Source organism: Elgaria multicarinata, chromosome 2, assembly GCF_023053635.1.
Source record: "Elgaria multicarinata webbii isolate HBS135686 ecotype San Diego chromosome 2, rElgMul1.1.pri, whole genome shotgun sequence".
In the NCBI taxonomy this organism is placed as follows: domain Eukaryota; kingdom Metazoa; phylum Chordata; class Lepidosauria; order Squamata; family Anguidae; genus Elgaria; species Elgaria multicarinata.
The window spans coordinates 86,654,816-86,673,955 of NC_086172.1; the positions used below are offsets into that span (position 1 = coordinate 86,654,816).

Here is a 19,140-nt window from a genome sequence, read left to right on the forward strand (position 1 = left end):
CCATTAAAGCAGAGGGGGGATGGGAAAACGTGCTTTCCAGGGAATTCCCCCCCCCCCGCCATGCTAATGAAGGCCCTGGAAAGTAGGCTTTCTAGCTCCCCACTGCTCCAATCAGGGCTTTAAGGCCCTGATTGGAGCAATGAGGTGGTGGTGGTGGTGAGAAAGTGCTCTTTCTCCTCCTCCATTCCAATTGGTGGCGTTTAAGAGTAAATTGAGCTTGCCACTACCTGCTTCTCCACACAAACCATGAGCCGTCACTTGCTAAAACATCTGGAGGCAAGTCATGGACAGCTTCATAGAAAAGGTGGGCTTTTAAATAAGTTTAAAGGATTAGGGGGAGGGAGAGAGAAGAGGACCTGCGGCCACCCAGATGTTGTTGGACTACAATTCCCATGATCTTTGATTATGGGAATTGGGGTGGTTGGGAGTTGGGAGTCCAGCGACATCTGGAAAACCCCAGGCTACCTCCCTGAGTCATCGTTCTGGAAAAGAGTTTGTGGAACAGGGGAAAGCAACAGAGAATGCCAGATTTATAAACATTCTTACAACGATCCATCCCAGTTACATAAAAGCGTTCCACAAATATTTAAAAGCAAGTAGCACTGTTCTTCTGCCATTAGTGACCAGAATGTTGCAGCCTGCAAACAAAATAAGTTTTTTCCCCCAAGTTGTGGCATCAAGGCTTGGGAAACCGGTTCTTTATAGATGGGTGCAGATAGTGTAGGTGGCTAATTTGCACATGCACCTGTAACACCACTTGCTAAGGAGTTCACACAAAGGGCAAGAAAGCCGAAGGAGCTTGTAGACATTGTGATGTGTTGATGTCATAGCTTTAGCAAGACGTGTGGTTGGGGTGGTCGTCCTACTGTGCCTTTTCTACCTGACATGCAGAAATGAAGCAGACGAATGCTGCTGGGAAAAGCTGGATTTCTGTGTATTCAAATGCATGATTTCTGCATGTGAGGCCCCTGTTAAAGGCTCAGAAGAAATACCACTTGAAAAGAGGCCACGTGAGTTCTGACAAAAGCAGACAAAACTTGCACTAGGGAGCGCCCAGATCGCAAGGTTTGTCATTTGCAAATTGGCTTCTGCCAAATTTCCCATGAGTTATGTACCATTAAGGTCGCTTCAATTCTGACTGACAAATGCTAATTATAGGAGCAGGCCATGTTTGTTAAACAAAAGCTGGCTTAAGTAGCGAGTCATTGTGTAATAAATTACGCAAAGCCAGATTTTGCGTGGGATTCTGTTAACAAAACCAGTTGGAATCTATGTCCTAATGGACACAAATAGATTGTCTTGTACCAACCTTTTGCCTAAGGCCTTGCCTAAAAACTGTTTGGTATCACTGCTTTACTTATTGTTGACTTCTGGCAGAGACCTGCACAGATTTTATTTTTGTGTGACTCTGATTTCTACAAAATCCCCTGGCCATTGACAAATTTGGCGAGGTTAAAAAAAAAGGTTGCAGTCACCTCTGGGCCAATGTGCTCATCCAGCAAATCCTCTCCACCTCGCCCTGCCAAGCCTATCCAAAGTTCCATTTCAATTTGTAAGTTAGAATGCCACAAAGAGAAATTCTGGCATATGCTTCACCCTGAGGTGCTGGTTTTCTACATGCAACCTAAACTTGCATTTTGAAGCAGAAGACTCCCAGGAGGGGCTATACCATGCATGTGCTTTTTCTGAATGTGAAGGTTGGGGCTCTGTTGTGAGGGTATTTTCCATTGGAAATTTGGCCGCAAAACATGGCCATCTCCTTAGTTGTCCCTCAGATGAATGGTGGCGAGTCTCACCTCTGGCCTGACAAGGATTTCTTTCTTTTATGTACTGTGTGGTAAATTTCCTGAAGTAAAAAATTTTTTTGGCAACCAGCACAGTTTGTACCTAGCCACTTGACAACCTTAATAACAGTGGAGGCAACTGGGAAAATAGGATGGAAGGAAGGTTTTTCTAATCTTTTCTATTAATTATGGGTCGAAATCCTGGGTTTGATCTTTTATTTTTGTTTTCTCCACAGCGGCTACAAAGTGAGCTACCCCTTACTACAGAACAGCTGGAAGCTGTTTTTGACAGCCTAGAACAAGACAATAATGGCTATCTCACCCCAGTTGAATTTAGTATGGGACTAGGTAAGAGAGGAGGAGGAGGCCTTTTCAGTAGTGGCACCCTGGTTGTGGAATGCCCAGAGAGGCTCACCTGGTGCCTACGTTGTATTTTTGGTGCCAGGTGAAGATCTTTTTATTTTCCCCAGCTCCTTAGTACTACGTTTTCATTTTGCTTTTATTGTGTTTTTTTTTTATCTTTATACTGCTGCTGGCTTTTACTCTGGTTTTTACTTTGATTTTATTCTCTTTTAAACTTTTAACATGTATATTTTGTAGTTTTCATTTTTGCGAATTGCCCAGAAAACTTTGACTATTGGGCTGTATGGAAATATGATAGAGAAATAAATAAATAAATAAATAAATAAATAGAAGTAAATTTGTTTGGAGGTCAGTAAGTAGAGATGAAACAGTGGCAACGATAACAACTAAGAAGCCTGGTAAATTAAAAAGTTCTTCACCTGGCGCCAAACATAAATGTTCCTGCCCTCAGACTACTTCCAATCTGCATTAGGCAGGGATGTGTGGAGAGTTCAGGAACGTACCATTCTCTGTGGCAACAAGGTAGGGATGGGGGGTTCAGACAGCAGATTCCAACCAGTGAAATATTATCATGATGATGATTGTATTTATTCATATCCCGCCTTTCTCCCAGTACTGGGACTCAAGGTGGTTTACAAGATTAAAACATGTAGAATTAAAACATATAAATATAAATTACAAAAGTTAAAATAGAATTAAACCTACAGTAAAATTAAAAACATCCTTGGCAAACATTTGAGGTATTTGCTCATTTTAAAGCCCAGCCTGTTTATAAATGCTGTGCACCTTCTGTGCTTGTCTTTGCCCCATGTCTTTTTGAGCCTCTCTCTGCAAGCACAGTCCTTTGAGTGGTAAATTCCTGTCCACCACACCAAATTTTATGCTCGCAGAGGACGGCTGTGGAATGCGCAGGCCCTGCCAGCCACTCAGGTTGGGGTGGGGTTTCCTTGGGCCCCGCTATCGCTCTACCAAGGAGGCTTTTCCCCGAGCTTCCAGTCAAGTATTGCCGCTCCCACGCAGATGAGCGGAGAGATGCAAAGGCAGCAAACACCAGCCCACGCTGCTCTGCCAAGTGTGTGCCATGAGGAGGGGAGCAGCAGCTCTGCCGGCATTTCTCTGGCCTTGTACTGATTAGAGGAAGCCAAGTTCCTTTCCTTAAGAAAACAGCTAAAGTCAACAGTTCCACGAATCTGACGTGAAGAGTATTGATCAAAGCTGTCATATGTGGAGAGTTGGGCAAAGAGGTAATGAGAGGCTCTTATTTCAACAGGAACACGGTAGTGGTGTGTTTTGAACAAACTGTAAATGTCTTTATGTTCGAAGGCTAGACAGACAATCCAGGATTTGGCCCAGGCCAGTGTGACTGGGAGCCAGGAACGATGACGTATAGCTCCACTTGCTACTGTCCTAAACCTGGAGTTGTTAACTCTTAAGGTGACTCCCCCACAAGAAAGATGATCTGATCAAACCCAAAATGGAAGAAGTCATGTGTTTGCTCCATGTATCCTTCACATGACCAGTCAGTCATAAGTGAGGAAGCCAGCTAGGCAGGTTACACTGGTTGGGATACTGGAGGGGTGATAGACAAGAGACAGGCTCTGGTGCTATTGGAAAGTATAAAATCTTTAATGGTTCTTTTCATATCAAAGGCTCAGCGTTTCGGATTTATACAAAATCCTTCCTCAGTTGCTGACGCTAAACACAGGCTGCTGTAAAACAGCCTGTTCTGGTATATTAGAAAATGTTAAGTTTTTCTCTTGTGCTGAAGAGTTACGAGAAAGAACTCTTCAGCACAACACAGTTCGTTCACAGAATGCCTAGGAGAAAGAAAAGCCTAAGATTTGCTAATATACAAGAACAGGTTGTTTTACAGCAGCCTGAGCCTAGCGTCAGCTCCTGAGGAAGGACTTTGTATAAATCCAAAACGTCGAGCCTTTGATACAAAAAGAACCATTAAAGATTTTATACTTTGCAATAGCACCAGAACCTGTCTCTCATCTATCACCTGTTCAGTGGTGTTTTTCCCCTCACCTGGGATACCGGAGGGGCATGGTGGAGGCAGTAGGGGTGCATCCGGTGTGTGCTCTGTCCTTTGGCCCATATGAGAGATGCCGACAAGTTGGATTGGGGGAGACATTAGCTGGGTTTGGATGATCAGTGGGGAAAAGGAGCCACGGTGGTGTCTTTTCCCTGGCCTGCATGTGTTGCTTGTGCGCCCAGGCTGTGGTGCCAGTTGCCATGTTGTCCGAACGCAGCAAGATGTGCAGCAAAGATGGCTTTCAAACCACCCAGCAACCCACAGCTTGTTGTAGGGGTTACGGGTGGTTTGGAACTACCCCCACCACAACCTTACTGGGTTCAGACAACATGGCAACCTGCACCACAGCACGGGTAATTAGGGAAATGGTGCACGTGTGAGTGGTACACACAGGGTGGGTGTACCACTCCACTGATCATCTGAACCTGGTCATTCAGACTCTCCCTAGCAGCTTTCATATGTTTCAAGTCTGAATGACTTGTCTAAGATCCAGGACTCAATCCTAGGATCTGTTTTAATGTCATCGCTTAATCCTCGGGCATTTGAAGTAACAAAAGTGACAGCAGATAGAGAAGAGTGCCTCTGAGCATATGGAGAGCACACTTTCCTCATCACAGAACAGCCACCACTCAGTGCTTGAACTGCAAGGGGCCTGATCCCCTTGCTTTTTATGATGCCCCCTGCTCATATTTGTAGAAGGCAACGGGGGGCATGATTTGGCTAAAATTAGGAGGAGGAGGAGATGGTGGTTTCATTAAGGAGATGGCTGTTCTATTAATAGCCTCCTATCTCCCCCCCCCCAATAATTTGAGAACTGACAAGCTCACATCTGGGTTTGAGAAGGCTTTACTTCCATGTCCTGTGGCACATCTGGCTTCCCAGCAAGCTTGAGCTCTGACCTCTCTCTTTTGAGAAATGGGTCAAAGTCGCAGAACAAGCCTGGAGCAGGGCAAGAAATCCCCATTCATTTGGTCCCTCTCCCTGGGCTATAAGCTGATCCCACATCCTTTCACCCTTGCAGGGAAATTCATAGGAATTGAGCAGTACCAGAGCTATGGAAGCAGCCGGCATGAGGAGACCTTTGAGTCTGGCTGGTCAGATGACTTGGACCAGGCAGATGAGGAAGAGAAGCGGTTTTGCTCCATGCTGGAGCAGCTTGAGGCATCGCAGGTGTTTGAAGAGTAAGTTGGCCTTCTCCAACCTGATGCCCTCCAGCTGCACTCCTGTAGATACAATTGTGATCGTGGCTGCCATCTTTCGGGACTTCATTTTCAAAAGTGTGGCTTGGACCTTTTGTAACATGCACTCTCTCTGTTCTGATTTGTGAGTTAGATTTTCTTGATCAGTTCTGCTAGCTGGAAGGTTGTTGGCCACCCTTTGTACGCTGTTTCAGCCTTCACCAACCTGATGCCCTCCAGATGTGTTGCTGGGGGATGGTGGGGGTGGGGGGTAAAACTCCAACACATCTGGAGGCCAGTAGCTTGGGGAAGGCTAAAATTGGGTACAAAAGGTAGCAACAACATACTTCATCTCCAAACAGTTTCTCGGTTTAAGTTGGCCAAAAGGTGCTGAGAAAGTGACTCTGTGTGCTGAATTGGCAGTGCTGGTGAGGAGAGAATGGTGGAAGGGGGAGGATTTGCCTGGTAACACAAGAAGGCTCGGTCCACATTGTGTGTGTGTATGTATGTATGTAAGGTGGGGAGAAGTCTCCACCAGTATGCCTGTGCAGAAGAACCTCAACTTTTAAGATAGCTTCCTTCAAATAAAAATAATGAGCCTCGTGTGGCGCAGAGTGGTAAGTGGCAGTTACTGCAGCCGAAACTCTCCCCACGGCCTGAGTTCGATCCCAGCGGAAGCTGGTTCTCAGGCAGCTGGCTCAGGTCGACTCAGCCTTCCATCCTTCTGAGGTCGGTAAAATGAGTACCCAGCTAGCTGGGGGAAAGGTAGCCACGACTGGGGAAGGCAATGGCAAACCACCCTGCTACAAAGTCTGCCAAGAAAACGTCAGCGAAAGCAGGCGTCCCTCTAGGAGTCAGCAATGACTCAAGTGCTTGCACGAGAGGTTCCTTTCCTTTCTTCCTTCAAATAGCTTACTTCAGACCCTTGGATGGGCCAGCTTGTCTCTTGTTACCTGGGCTTCCCCATCACAGGTAGACGTGACTAAGGATGCTTGCAGATGGAAGTTTTATCCAGTGGAGGCTGGTGTCTCCTATTTCGGTGGGGCTGTGAATCCATTCTGAGTTTCAGTCAGGACCAGCCAGAACTCTAAAGGAGCCATCCAAGGTGCTGAACCTAGTTGGAGGCTAGGGTTCAGCACCTTGGACAGCTCCTTTATAGTTCTGGCTGGTTCTAACTGAAACAAGAATGGATTCACAGCCCCACCGAAATCGGAGCCACCAGCCTACACTGCTTTTATCAACCTATCGTCACCCTTTCTCATTCTTGGAATTGTACAGAGCATCCAGGTGATGCCCTCTTCCATTTGTAGCCCTCCTGTGTTTTTCCACCATCTTTTTACTCACCATGGAATATCCATGAAGGAAGAAAACACGGAAGAGCTGCGTGGTGCCTTCAGATTGTTAATGCTAATCTTCCTTTAAGTACCTTAGGAGAATTCTTACAAATTAATTCTGACAAATTAACAGTTGAAAAACACTTTAAAATAGAGAGTAGCCCTCCCCCAACCCAGGAGCCCTCTAGGTGTGTTGGACTACAAACTCCCATCAGCCCCAGTCAGCATGGCCAAAGTTCAGGGATAATGGGTGTCGTCCAACACACCTGGAGGACACCAGCGTGGGAGTGGCTACTTTAGTACCTGTTCAGCAGGACCCATATAATGAAACTGTTTTGTCTTTGCTCCAGGCAGAGTGAGGTTCAGGAGCTCTGGGTTCGACTGCGGAAAGAACGGCCAGAACTCCTGGCCAGTTTTGAAGAGTTCCTCTTCCGCATTTCCTCGTACGTCAGGGATGTACACCATGAGAAGGAATCCATGGAGCTAGCGTTGAAACGGTAAGCTCTTTCTAGGCTGGATGGAGCACAGCCCCACTTCACTGACATGAGATACTTTATTTATTTTCATTCTTTTAAAACATTTCTTGGCCGCCTTTCAGGGCAGGAGCCCTCCAAAGGCAGCATTCGATAATAAAACACATAAAACTGATACGATATGAAGAATGATCAAAATGTACTAAAAACAGTAAGAACACAATAAAAACAGCAATGAAAACCAACAACAAAAACAGCAATGAAAACAGCAACAACAGCAATCATATCAGGAAAAGGCCAGAGTAAAATAATATGTTTTCAAGGCCTTCTTAAAAGACTCCAGTGATGGAGTGTAGCGGAACCCCGATGACAACATGTTCCAGAGGTGTGGGGCCACTGCGGGAAAGACCCTCTCTCATGTGGTTGGCCACCAAACTGCCCCCATAGGGGTGCAAGTGAGAAGAGCCTGATAAGTGTGGGGAGGCTGATAAGGGTGAAGGTGCTCCTTCAAGTAATTTGGCCTCCAACCATTTAAGGCTGTAAAGGTGAAAACCAGCACTTCAAATAGGACTTGGAAACACACAGGTAACCAGTGCAGCTGGTTCAGTGTAGGCATTCTGCAGTGTTCATGGAGTGTCAGCAGCTTTTGGCATTCCTCCTGGCATCATGTTGTTGTTGTTACATTTGTATCCTGCCCTGTATCACTAGGATCGCAGTGCGGCATGTAGATAAAATCAGAACAATGTAAACATAAATTTATACAGGTAAAATAGTACTGAATTGCTAACAAATTAAAACCAGTAGAATTTTTTTTTAAGCATTAAGAACAGTTAAAACTATGGGCATGTCTACACCATAGGATGTAGAGGGGAGGGAGGGGGGACGATCCTGGACTTATCTGCTTCTGGGATTGTCCCTGGCCTTCTAAGCGGAAGCACAACATCCCGGAAGGGAAGAGAGATGTTGCGCCATCGTGGCCGCCATTTTTTTTTTAAAAAAAAGACAGGAGTGCTCCTGCAAAAAAGTAAGTAAAAAAAAGAAAGAAACCCCACCGCTCCCCCCTGATATCCCTGTACTCCCCCCTGATATCCCTGGACTCCCCCAGCCCGTCTCCTTCCCTTTGCTGACCCCCACTACTCACAGGGAGGAGGGAAGAAGCTGGGAAGGGTGCCCACACAGGGATCGCAGGAAAACCTGGGGGAAAAGTGGTCCCAGAAATCCCGGGGAAATGGAGAGATTGTCCCTGCCTGCTCCCAGGATCCCCTGTGCATTATGTGGATGCACAGGGATGATCCAGGGACAATCCCGGGGAAAAGGCAAGGTGTAGACATGCCCTATGTGTCATCATGGAGAATTTAGCCCTTAAAGGCTTTGATAAAGAGCCATGTTTTAACTTGGCACTGAAATGAAGCCGGTGTCAGTGCCAATCAGGCCTCCAGGGGGAGGGTATTCCTCAACTGAGGTGCCACCACAGAGAAAGCATATGCAAAAGGATTGGTATTTCATATTTTGTGGTATGAAAATTCACTGGAAGGAGAGAAAATTCAAGGAATAGTTGGCAATGTTTATCTTTCTACGACTTCTGGCCCACCCTTCCCCTACCTGGTGCCTGGACTGGAACTCCCATCATTCTCAGCCAGCAGGGCAGTTGGTCATGCTGGCTGGGAATGATGGGAGTTGCAATCCAATTCACCTGGAGGGCACCAGGTTGGGGCAGGCTGGCCGAATGCTTTCAGTATATTACATGCTTTATGCTAAATACTGGTGATATCAGAAGGCTGTTGCAGTAAAGAACTTTTTAAAATTATTTTTATTTATTTCATTTCTATACTGCCCAATAGCCGAAGTTCTCTGGGCGGTTTACAACAGTTCATAAACTTTTCTTGTTCTGACTTTATACTGTTAGTTTTACCCTACCCAGTGCCTGTTTACCCTACCCTGTGCCTGTTTGCATTCTCTTCCCCTCCTTATTGTTTTATTATGATTTTATTAGAATGTAAGCCTATGCGGCAGGGTCTTGCTATTTACTGTTGTACTCTCTGTACAGCACCATGTACATTGATGGTGCTATATAAATAAATAAATAAATAATAATAATAATAATAATAATAATAATAATAATAATAATAAAATAGCTGGATTAAAATGATGTGGGTGCTTAGTACTGGTGCCAAAACTGGCTGATTATCTATTAGTGAAAGCAGATAGGCAAAAAGAATTTATATGGGAAATGGTTTTCCTTTTATCAGATTTTAGAATCACGAACTTGAATCCAAGCCAAATGGCAATTGCCTGAAATTACTATAAGACATAGTGCACAGAACCTTTTACTTTCTGGAAATTCTCTGTATTTCTTTTTCTCTTTAAAATAATGGGGAAAGTCTCCTACTTATTTATGTTGCTGTTTCTTCCTCTCTAATATGTTCACATCTAAGATACTGAAGCAACAATATGGACTATGAACTGAACATGCTTTCAGAGTTTCCTTTATATTTTAGAAAATGTTGGTTCTCTGTAGCAACGTTTTAAGCCTCTCTGGCGCCCCCTGGTGTCAGAGAATGCCAATATCTTCTGCCATATCTTGTGGTTAGCTGGAATGCATGTATTTCGTTTTATGAGCGTAGTGGATTTTTTCTCTCCTTCTCCTCCTCCCACTTTATCTTCGCCTTTCCCTATATACATTTTCCACACCTCGTTCCTCTTGTTTTGTGCTTTTAGGAGGGAGGGAGACCATGACCGAGAAATCAGGTGCCTTTATGAAGAAATGGAGCAACAAATTAAAGCAGAAAGGGAACAGCTGCTCAGCCAGGTACCTGCCGCTTCCGCCCTTGGGACGCCTCCTGAGCTGGACACGCAGCTCAATGGCTGAATCAATGAGCCACGTCTTTGATGACTCCCAACAACCTTGTTTACAAAGTGCTGGGGACATGTTTTTCTGCAGGGCACTGGAGGGGGGGGGAAGTCAAACCCATTCATCTGCTTTTTCCAGGAGTCAGCGAGGCATGACAAGAGCAGCCTGCTCCAGAAAGAGCTGCGGAACAAAGAGCAAGAATTCGAGGCGATGCTCTACCGTCAGAAAAAGGTGACTCTTGGGGTACATCCTCATCCCTCCCGCTTGCGTCTGGATTTCCCCTTCAGTGAAGGAGGAATTATCTTTACTGGAAAGCTCTTTGCTGAATCCAGCCACGGGGAGTCCCCATACAGAGGAGTCCTCTTTGTGTGTGCAACTAATGCAGATGTGTGTCGGCACACCCGGCCCCATCGGCGTCCCCTTGAGCTGGCCACCCGTGCCCATTGCTGCACATTCTCATCCCCAGTCGCTAGTTATTGCACCGGTCTAAAGCAGGAATGGGGCACAAATAGTGGAGGTGCAAGTTACAAGGTAAACGAGAGCTGGTGGCAAAGGAAGATTCCCTTGAAATAAAACAAGCCTGATAGTCATAGTCATTTTCACCTCTTTTTTAACGTGCTCTTTGCCACTTTTGGTCCACCACAGGCATTTTGGTTCCATCAGGCCCCGACGCACCACGCTGCAGTGCAGTTCCCTTTGTGTAATGACCGCCCCTGTTGTTTCATTGCCCTGTTGCATCCATGTGCTGCTGTATTAGGTGTGGCAGGGGATATGGAAGCTGTGGCTGCCCCAGCGCTTGGCCTGTGACCCGTTGTTACGTTCACACAAATCATGACAGGATGTTGAGATCCTCAAGTGACGAGTGGGCATGCGTGAGTTGTCTCCTCTTCGTACAGTGAAGAGAAAACCTTCCCACTGTTTAGTTTGGTTTCTTACCCCCAGGACAAGCACCAGAGGGATGGGAGGGGACAAACTCCCAAGTCTTTTACACGTGATTTGTTAGGGCAAGGGTGGAGAAACTTTTATTTCTGCCTCCAGGGTAATCCATTGAGAGTTGGGGGACATGACAGCAGTGAGTGAACCACCTCCTCTCTCTTTCCCCACCAGCAGGGTAGTGGTAAATTTGAAAGTGCAGGCGCTCATCACAACACTCGCCAGAGCCATGCTCACCAGGGGAATCCAAAAATGCAGGCAGCTGTGTTGATCCATAGACATAACAAACCACTTCTTGCAGTTTTCATGTCCACCCGAAGCAGGTCTTATCTAAAGCTAATGGGTCTTAATTGTTCATTGAAGTCCAACCAACCAAACCCCCAACAATACTTTGCATTACTTCAGGAAAAAAGATCTTGTTGTTGGGAAAATGCATTTTCCCGTAGCTACTGTGAGGATCACAGCTAAGCTCAGGGGGAACAGGGAAATCTGGGGAGAGGGCAGGTGACACCAGCATCCATGCTAATAGAAGAGTGCTGGCACTGTGCCCCTGTGAGCCCTGGCTCACTATGCCACTGTAACCCACCCTGTGGACTGCCAGGGGAAGGACAGAACTCATCTCTTTTAGAGGGCTTTTGAAATGAAGCTGAGGGCTGCCTGCAGCTCTAGGGCTGTAGGTTGCCTGGTGTCATGACTAGGGGCGTTCCCCTTAGGCTGGGGGAAGGAGTTTCAGGTGATCAATCGGAATCAGATTCTGAAGCAGAAGAGAGAGAGCCAGAAATGTTCCAGCCTATATGGGGAGTGGGGGAGGTGACTCTCATGGGCTCTTCACCAGCAGGGAATGAACTTTCGCCACACCTTATCATGGAAAACGTTAACAACATGTAGTCTGTGAGAAATCAGTATTTTTCTGAGAGACTCAAATGGGCAGAGCTAAAGGAAGGCAAGAGAAGGTCAGCCCTGCTAGCTTCTCACCAAAGGTTTCTTCAGAACCAGCGTCCTTGAAGTTAAAGGGTTCTGGGAAAAGGCTCCCCCCCTTTTTTTTTTAAAGGACAATTGTCTCACTTAGTTTACATAGTTTTGCCTAGAGGAAAGTTCCTAGAGGTTAGATTCTCTTCAGGTGGGAAGAGATGTTTATTGCCTGAATAAAGCTTTGTGGATTACATGGCAGACCTCTTTAGTGTCTCCCAATAAGGCAGGAGGCTTTGGGAAACACAACAGTTACCCTGTGTTATAGAAATGTTGCCCTGTAGAGTGGGGAGCATGGACTTTTTTTTTTCAGAGAAGCCCCTTTTCCTTGGCACAGAGCTGTCTATGATTATTTCTCTTCATTACCTCATTCTTGGCTTGCGCTGAGAACATCCTTGTTGTCATGCTTGAGACTCATCTGTACAGCTTTGACGCAACGTGCCACTTGAAATGTCCCTGTCATAAGATTCAGTGCCACTGTCCAGGTCCCTCCATTTAACCTTTACCTGTGTGGCCCAGGTGAGCTCCCTTTGTGCTTAACCTGCGATCCCACTTAAAAACTGCACGGTGTCCTTCCTCTAACCTCCAGGCCCACAAACCTGGTATGATTCCAGCACCAATCGTGTTTTAGCTCCAGCCACGTGGAGCCATTTCCACAAGGAAAGGCCATCTGATCTGTTTGCACATGTCATTATTGTATGATTACATCCTTTTACAGGAATGCAGGCAAGAGATAAAGCTACATAGTGTGTGTGTGTGTGTGTGTGTGTGTTATCAGCGCTGTTAGGATCATTCTTGTGTCAGCATTTACTCTGGGCGGTTTTAAAAGCGAAAGGGCAGCTATGCTAGAGTAAAGCAGCAGACCGGAGCATAAGCATTCTGTAATGAGAGCTTTCTCAGTTTGTTTCATGAGTGGGTTCTTCAGGGTCTCTTATCCCCTGTTCTGTCTTTTTTAGGAGCTGCGGGAGGGGGGAAGGGTCTATGTGCTCTGTTGGATGCAATGCTGGACTTGGAACCAGGTTAAAATACTGTCTCAGCCATGCACTTATTTATTGCACTTATTCAGGGACAACGTTTTAGTGATGGGTGGGACCAAGGGCAAAAGTAGCAGAGGGAACCCAACCCCGCCCCCACGAGCATATTTTAGCTTAAAGTTCTTACTGCCAGTAGCTAACCCTTAAGAGGGGCATTTCAACTTTTCAGAAAGGGGGGGGCGGGACAGTGCAAAAGACAGGAAACCACCACATGATTGGCTGTTGGGGGGAAAGGGCACAGCCATTTGGAGAAACTAGGAGGGCTGGATTTGGCTTACGGGCCAGAGGTTCAACACCCCTGTCTAAAGGCTTTTAATGCATTTGCTATCCTGTACTAAGAAAATGCTGATGCAAACGCGGTAGTCCAGGTTCTGAGATGGACTTCTTGCTGCATTTCTGCCCTCCCATCTTACATTGATCTTGGCATTTTGCATGGGGTCATTTTCACAAGTCGTAGATAGATTGTGGTACATGATGGAGCCCTCAGATGATTACTACTTCTGTAATCAGTGGCTGTTGGTCACAGCAATTGGTAACCTTTTCATGTTGTTAATATATTTAAATGCAGTGCAGCTAAAACCAGGCGTACTGACGTGCTTGCTGTTTCATCCCATTGTACACCGATTTTTATTTCAATGTTTTTACTTAAAATGTTTTCATCCTGCTTCCTGCTCAGCTCAAAGCTGCTGTAGAACAGTAGCGTCTGATGCCTTTGTTCTTTTGAGTTTCAAAAACGTGTTTGTTTTATTTCTTAGCTAGAACATCAATTACAGTCCCAGAACACGGAGCAGCTGGAGATGCGGGTCCAAAATGAGCGGCTACGGCTTCTGAATGAAAATCTCCTGGACCAGGTGGAGAGAAGCAAATGGGACTTGGAGGTAGCCCGAGCTCACCTGCAGCAACTGCAGAAAGCAGCCCAGCTGGAGCAGCAGCAGAAGGACAGGTGTGTCGGCGCGGGGCTGGAGAGCATGCGGTGAAACGTGCCAGTTGCTCTTGCACTGTTGAAGTGGCTTGCTCCACTGTGTGTGTGTATAAAAATGTGGAAATTAATAGCAATGATCTGTGGCTTCTGCAAGTTGATTTACTCTGTAAGGACACAGTGGTGCAGTGAGAGCTGGACCTCAGGACCAAAGTCCGCCCCCCCCCCCCACAAAAGACCACCCAGGCAGCAGCAGATGATGGGGGCAGCAGCAAACAGGTCACCACCTAGGCTAGCCTGGTTACCACAGCATCCTTCTTACTTGTTTTTTCAAAAAATCTAGTCAGGGAGCAGGGAGCCAGACACATATGTGGTTACAGATGCTCATATTTTATTTTTTTAAAAAAAACTTTTTAAAATACATTGTCCTTTTCTACAAAAAAAGTGCTCCTTTCTTTCTTATTTATAAATATGTGAGGCTCCTTTCAACCCAAATAAGACCCTAAAGGTAACTTGTATTGCAACAATTTAAGCACCTAGAGTGATCAATCCTAGGCAGAGTCTGGGGGCCATAAGATACTTTAGGTTCCTGCATCTGAGGTTGGACACAGCGCTCCAACCTTGGACCCAGGAGTCTGAGCTCCCCCCGTTCCCATTCACAGCTGCAAAAGTGATCTTGGAGAGGAGAAAAAAGCCTGTCTAGCACAAACACAGAGTGGGAGGGGCACGGAGGCAAAGATTGCCTCCCCTGCTCTTCCTGCTCTGCCTTGGATGGCCAAAAGCCTCCGAGTTCGGAGGCTTCCACCCATCCTGATAGGCTGTAAATGCGTTTAGCATTAAAGCAGCAGAAACCAACTCCATTTTATTCCCATTATCATCATGGTGCTATAATTTAAGTGAAAGCAAAATGCAAAACTGCACTTGCTCTGGGTATTTTTTTCCTAATTGGGGCTTGCAAACAGTTCTTCATTTTGCTTGTTTTTGCTCAAACTTATTGGGAGTATAGAAGCAGTTGTAAAACATGGAAGTAGTGGCAGGGCCAGGAGAAGAATGTTAATGTTCATTGTGTGCTTCACGTTCCACGTGGCCATCTAAATGGGGTGCGCCGTAAGACCACTAAATCCACCACTTTAAGCCCAAACATCTTCCAGGTTACAGGAGGTCCTGAGTTAAAGCATTTGAAAATGCCTTTCCCTTCCTCTGCCACAAATGTTGCAATTTCAAGGCCGTACAGGGAGTAATAGGTTTCTTTTCCTCCATGTAAAGGAATGATGAAAATCCTTTCCCTGTTGCATTTTCTAGAAGATTGTGAAGGAACTGGCTTGGATATCAAGCTCTGTCTACAGCACTCTTTAATTTACAACCTTCTATTGTCAAAACTCCTGGGTCGCAACAGTCTTGGGGGGGGGAAAACAATGCAGCAAATGTTAACAATACTCTCCCAACATTCATGTTCAGAAACGCACGTCCTCACTTGAAAGCCACCACTGCAAATCCAGCCACCTTTGGCTTTATTAAATAGTGAATAATCTATTTTCTAGGACTTACTTGGCAAAATACTGGCTCCACTCGTAAACTGGGACAGGAATTTGGGGTTCCTGTCTGCATGACAACAGCATCCCAACGAGCAGTCCTGGAGATCTTTCATGGCCTGTAACACACAGATTCAAAGCCCCAGGTGGTGTGGTTGGTGACGTGGGACAGAAAACCTTTCCATTTCATATGTGCATTAGTGACAATGAAAGGATGCCAATTGCAAATGCAATATTAGGCAAACTTGGCAGTTTCCAAAGGTGTCATTAATGTTTTGCAGGCGATTATCCCTACCATGTATGTGAGAGAGTGTACAAGGGAGCTAATAAGCAGTGACAGTGAACCTGAAGGTGCCCTGACAACCTCAGTGGAAGACAGTTGAACACATGGGGGGCTGCCAGCAGATCAGGCACGGTTCTTTGGGTTGCTAAAATGTATTAGTGCATTTTCAGTATCTTTTTGTTTTTCCTTCTTAAATTTAAATGATGCAGGAGTGTAGCTCTGGCCCAAAGCTATACTACCAGCAAGTTGCGGAAAACTAGGGCTGAAATCAGCTCTTAATCCAGAGTCAGGGAGTGCAGTCCAATGCATGTTTAGACAGAAAAAAAGTCCTGCAACTCCCAGCATTCATCAGGGGAAGGCTGGGAGCTGTAGGACTTTTTTCTGTCAAAAACATGCATAGGATTTTGCCCCCTTAATTTATTTATTCCCATCTCTGCACCATATTGCTGCCGGTAGTTTTGGCATTCTGGATATATTATTGGTGTCTGCAAGTGACAACACTTGTAATCCTGAATACATTTTAAAACAAACCCCATTCCTTGCCTTTAACCCAGGGATGTATTTCGAGTCTCTAAGAATATGCAGAAAGAAAAACAAAGCCTCCTACGACAGTTGGAACTGCTCAGGTAAGGAGGCCATATTGAAAGAGGGTCAAGGAACTTTTAAGGTCTGGATCGGGGTGGGGGGCTCCTGCATTTACTCTAGATTAAAAAGGGCAGACAAATGTAGCTGCTGCACACAGATTTCAAGCACTGTTGGTTTGGGACTTGAGGTGTGAGATACTTTGGAATGAGGAGAACTCCGGGTGTTGTTACCACTTCAGGGAGCAACTAGATATAATAGTTGATAGCATGAGACCTGTGACTGGATCTTCCCAGTTTTTAGGAAAAGAAGGAAGCGTGTGAGTGTGGGGGTGGGGTGGGGAGTTGATAGGTAGGATTTTGGATTGGGACTGCAGCACACAGGGTGTGGGGTGTGGAGGTTGATGCCTCCCTTGGGCTTTTTCAAATGAAAACCATCCCCTAAACATTCCCCCACATGGGAACTTGTAATTTTTCTCTCCGCAAGAGCACATCTTGACAAGGGGAAAGCCCTGGGGTGGATCCGAAGTGGCGGCAGGTCATTTATATGACACAGCAGTCATTGTGGATCCAGCTGTCCAAGGGCATTCCCCTGAAGCTCCGCTTTAAAAAAGTTAGGAACTTACCCCGACTTTTTCATGCCAGCGAGGCACAGACACACATCTCCCATTTATCTCCATCTGGAGATGTGCTGGAGGTGTGTCCCCAGCCACATGCAAACCCTGATTGGTCGCCATCGGCCATGACAGGGAGAGGGGGCAGTACAGCAAGCCAAATGGCCGCTGGACCACCTTCATGGGCCAGCAGAGCAGCGCAGTTAAAGATAAAGGGTAAAAAAACCCAACCCAACTGGATTGAGGAGATGACTCCCCTTTCCATGACTGGGGCAGCGGCAGCCCCTCCTCCTCCTCCTCCTCAGTGAGGTTCAAACCCCCATTTGTGCTCCTTGCAATGGGGACTACCTGGCAGGAGCACAAGTGTGGGATGTGGTGTCTCAATGCGCCAATGCAAACTCTTTCACGGCCCAGGACAAAAGGCAGCTTCATAAGAGGGTTTTTTCTTGGGGGTCAGGAAATGGCACAGAAGGGAAGGGTTAAGGCCTCCCTCACTAGGGCTGTAGCTCTGATCTGAATCTGTGCACCCCACCACCTCCTGAAGCGATTCAGTTTTTTTTTTTAAAAATGGGGGAGACCTGATCAGAGATCTCCTGCTGTTTCATCTAGTTTGTATCTCTCTGTGCTGGCTGTGCTGGCAGTGTCATGGTGATGTTAGGCAAGAAGGAGATAGTATTGTAGGTATTGAGATGTCCTGCTCAAGACTGGGATATACCGTATTTCTTCAATTGTAAGACACCATCGATTGTAAGACGCACACTAATTTCAGAACCACCAACAGAAAAAAAAAACCCCTAAGACACACCCGCAATTCTAAGACACACCCCATTTTTTCCCCATTATACGGGAAAAAAAGTGTGTCTTAGAATCGAAGAAATAGGGTAGAAGACAGGTTGTGTTTTCCCAGGCGAAACTGAGCTGAGCGCCAGAGATCAGGCAGTCCTGGCACACTTGTGATGTGCTAGACAATGCCCTGCGGACATAATTACACTTAGAGGAACGATACAACCCTAACATGTAATTAAGGAGACAATGGCCCAGTTCCTTTGTCACCAACTCTGTTTTGCTGGCTCCCACTGTCTGATGGCTCCTTCTGTAAGCAGGAGGAGCTAATCAACCCAAGAATGCTCTGTCCTTGAGTTGTTTGGTGTGACATTCAAACCAGGAATTCTGGTTTAACCATGGGTTAAAGCTGTGGGTTGCCTCCCCCTGAACAACCCAGAATTCCCAGATGGATGTCATGCTAAACAACCTATTGATGAGGTGCCCGTGGGTTGTTTAGCTCCTCCTACTTGTAGTGGGAACAATCAGGTGGCGGGAGCCAGAATGTTCACTCATTATGGCTCATTCACGACAACCCAGGGATTGAAAAGAATAATAATTAAATGACTCCAGGTTGTTTGCAATGTGTGTACCTGCCCAATAACTCATTAAACCTCTCGAGTTGTGGAAGGCTTGAAGGCAGAATCCCCTCTCAGTGTTGTTGATTGGTTCACTTCATCCGCTACCCAGCAACGTCTTTTCCACCAGAACCCAAATTGTGTGCTCACCACCTGGCATGATGAGCTGCTTGTGCAAAGTGCTGCTCAGATGGGTTGGGCTGAACTCAACCGTGCTAGTGAAGCCGGGCGCAAGTGTGTATGTGGAAGGGAGGGGTAGGGAGGCTGCCAATTAGCCTGCCATACTCCATGGCACTTTAGGCAATCCGGGTCCCTGCCTGCCACAGCAATGCCACAGCAATGTCTGAACTGGACTTTTGTGGTCGCATAAGGCGCAGTCGCTCACCTCTCTTGCTTCTGTCTCAGCTCTCTAAGAAGCGTTTGTTCCCTGACGTAGGCCGAGAAAGCAACTGATTTAGAGCAAAAGCCCCAACTTACTTATATGTGTGTGTGTGTCTCCTTTTCCTTTGGAGCAGGGAGATGAACAAGAAGCTGCGAGATGAGAGAGACGCCTTTGAAGCCAAGAAGCTGGTTAGTCTGGGAAAGAAAATCCTCATCCCCCGTCACCTCCCCTTTGCCTGTTGCTGTTGCCGCCACCACCTGGGGTCATTTCATTTACAGGGGGGACATTGACCCAGAGGACGTGGGTTCCATAGCTCCTGCATGCGGACACTTCTCTCTTTCTCTCTCTCTCCACTTAGAGAGAGCTGTGCTTTCAAACTCAGGCCATTACGAAGAGCTAGAAAGGGCTGCCCACGCTGGACTATGCAGGAAATAATCTATCATTAGGTGTCCCTTGGTTCTGAAGGGAAGAG

General features: G+C 46.3%; 1 protein-coding gene across 1 annotated transcript in view; it reads left to right on the top strand.

Annotated features, from left to right (window-relative positions):
* Positions 1-19,140, top strand: part of CRACR2B (calcium release activated channel regulator 2B) — a 64,552-nt gene that overhangs the window by 23,564 nt on the left and 21,848 nt on the right. The window contains exons 3-10 of the mRNA XM_063117102.1: positions 2,021-2,132; positions 5,207-5,366; positions 7,048-7,194; positions 9,889-9,979; positions 10,160-10,252; positions 13,713-13,900; positions 16,246-16,317; positions 18,802-18,856. Coding sequence (XP_062973172.1) covers positions 2,021-2,132; positions 5,207-5,366; positions 7,048-7,194; positions 9,889-9,979; positions 10,160-10,252; positions 13,713-13,900; positions 16,246-16,317; positions 18,802-18,856 — 918 coding nt within the window. The remainder of the gene's footprint in view (positions 1-2,020; positions 2,133-5,206; positions 5,367-7,047; positions 7,195-9,888; positions 9,980-10,159; positions 10,253-13,712; positions 13,901-16,245; positions 16,318-18,801; positions 18,857-19,140) is intronic.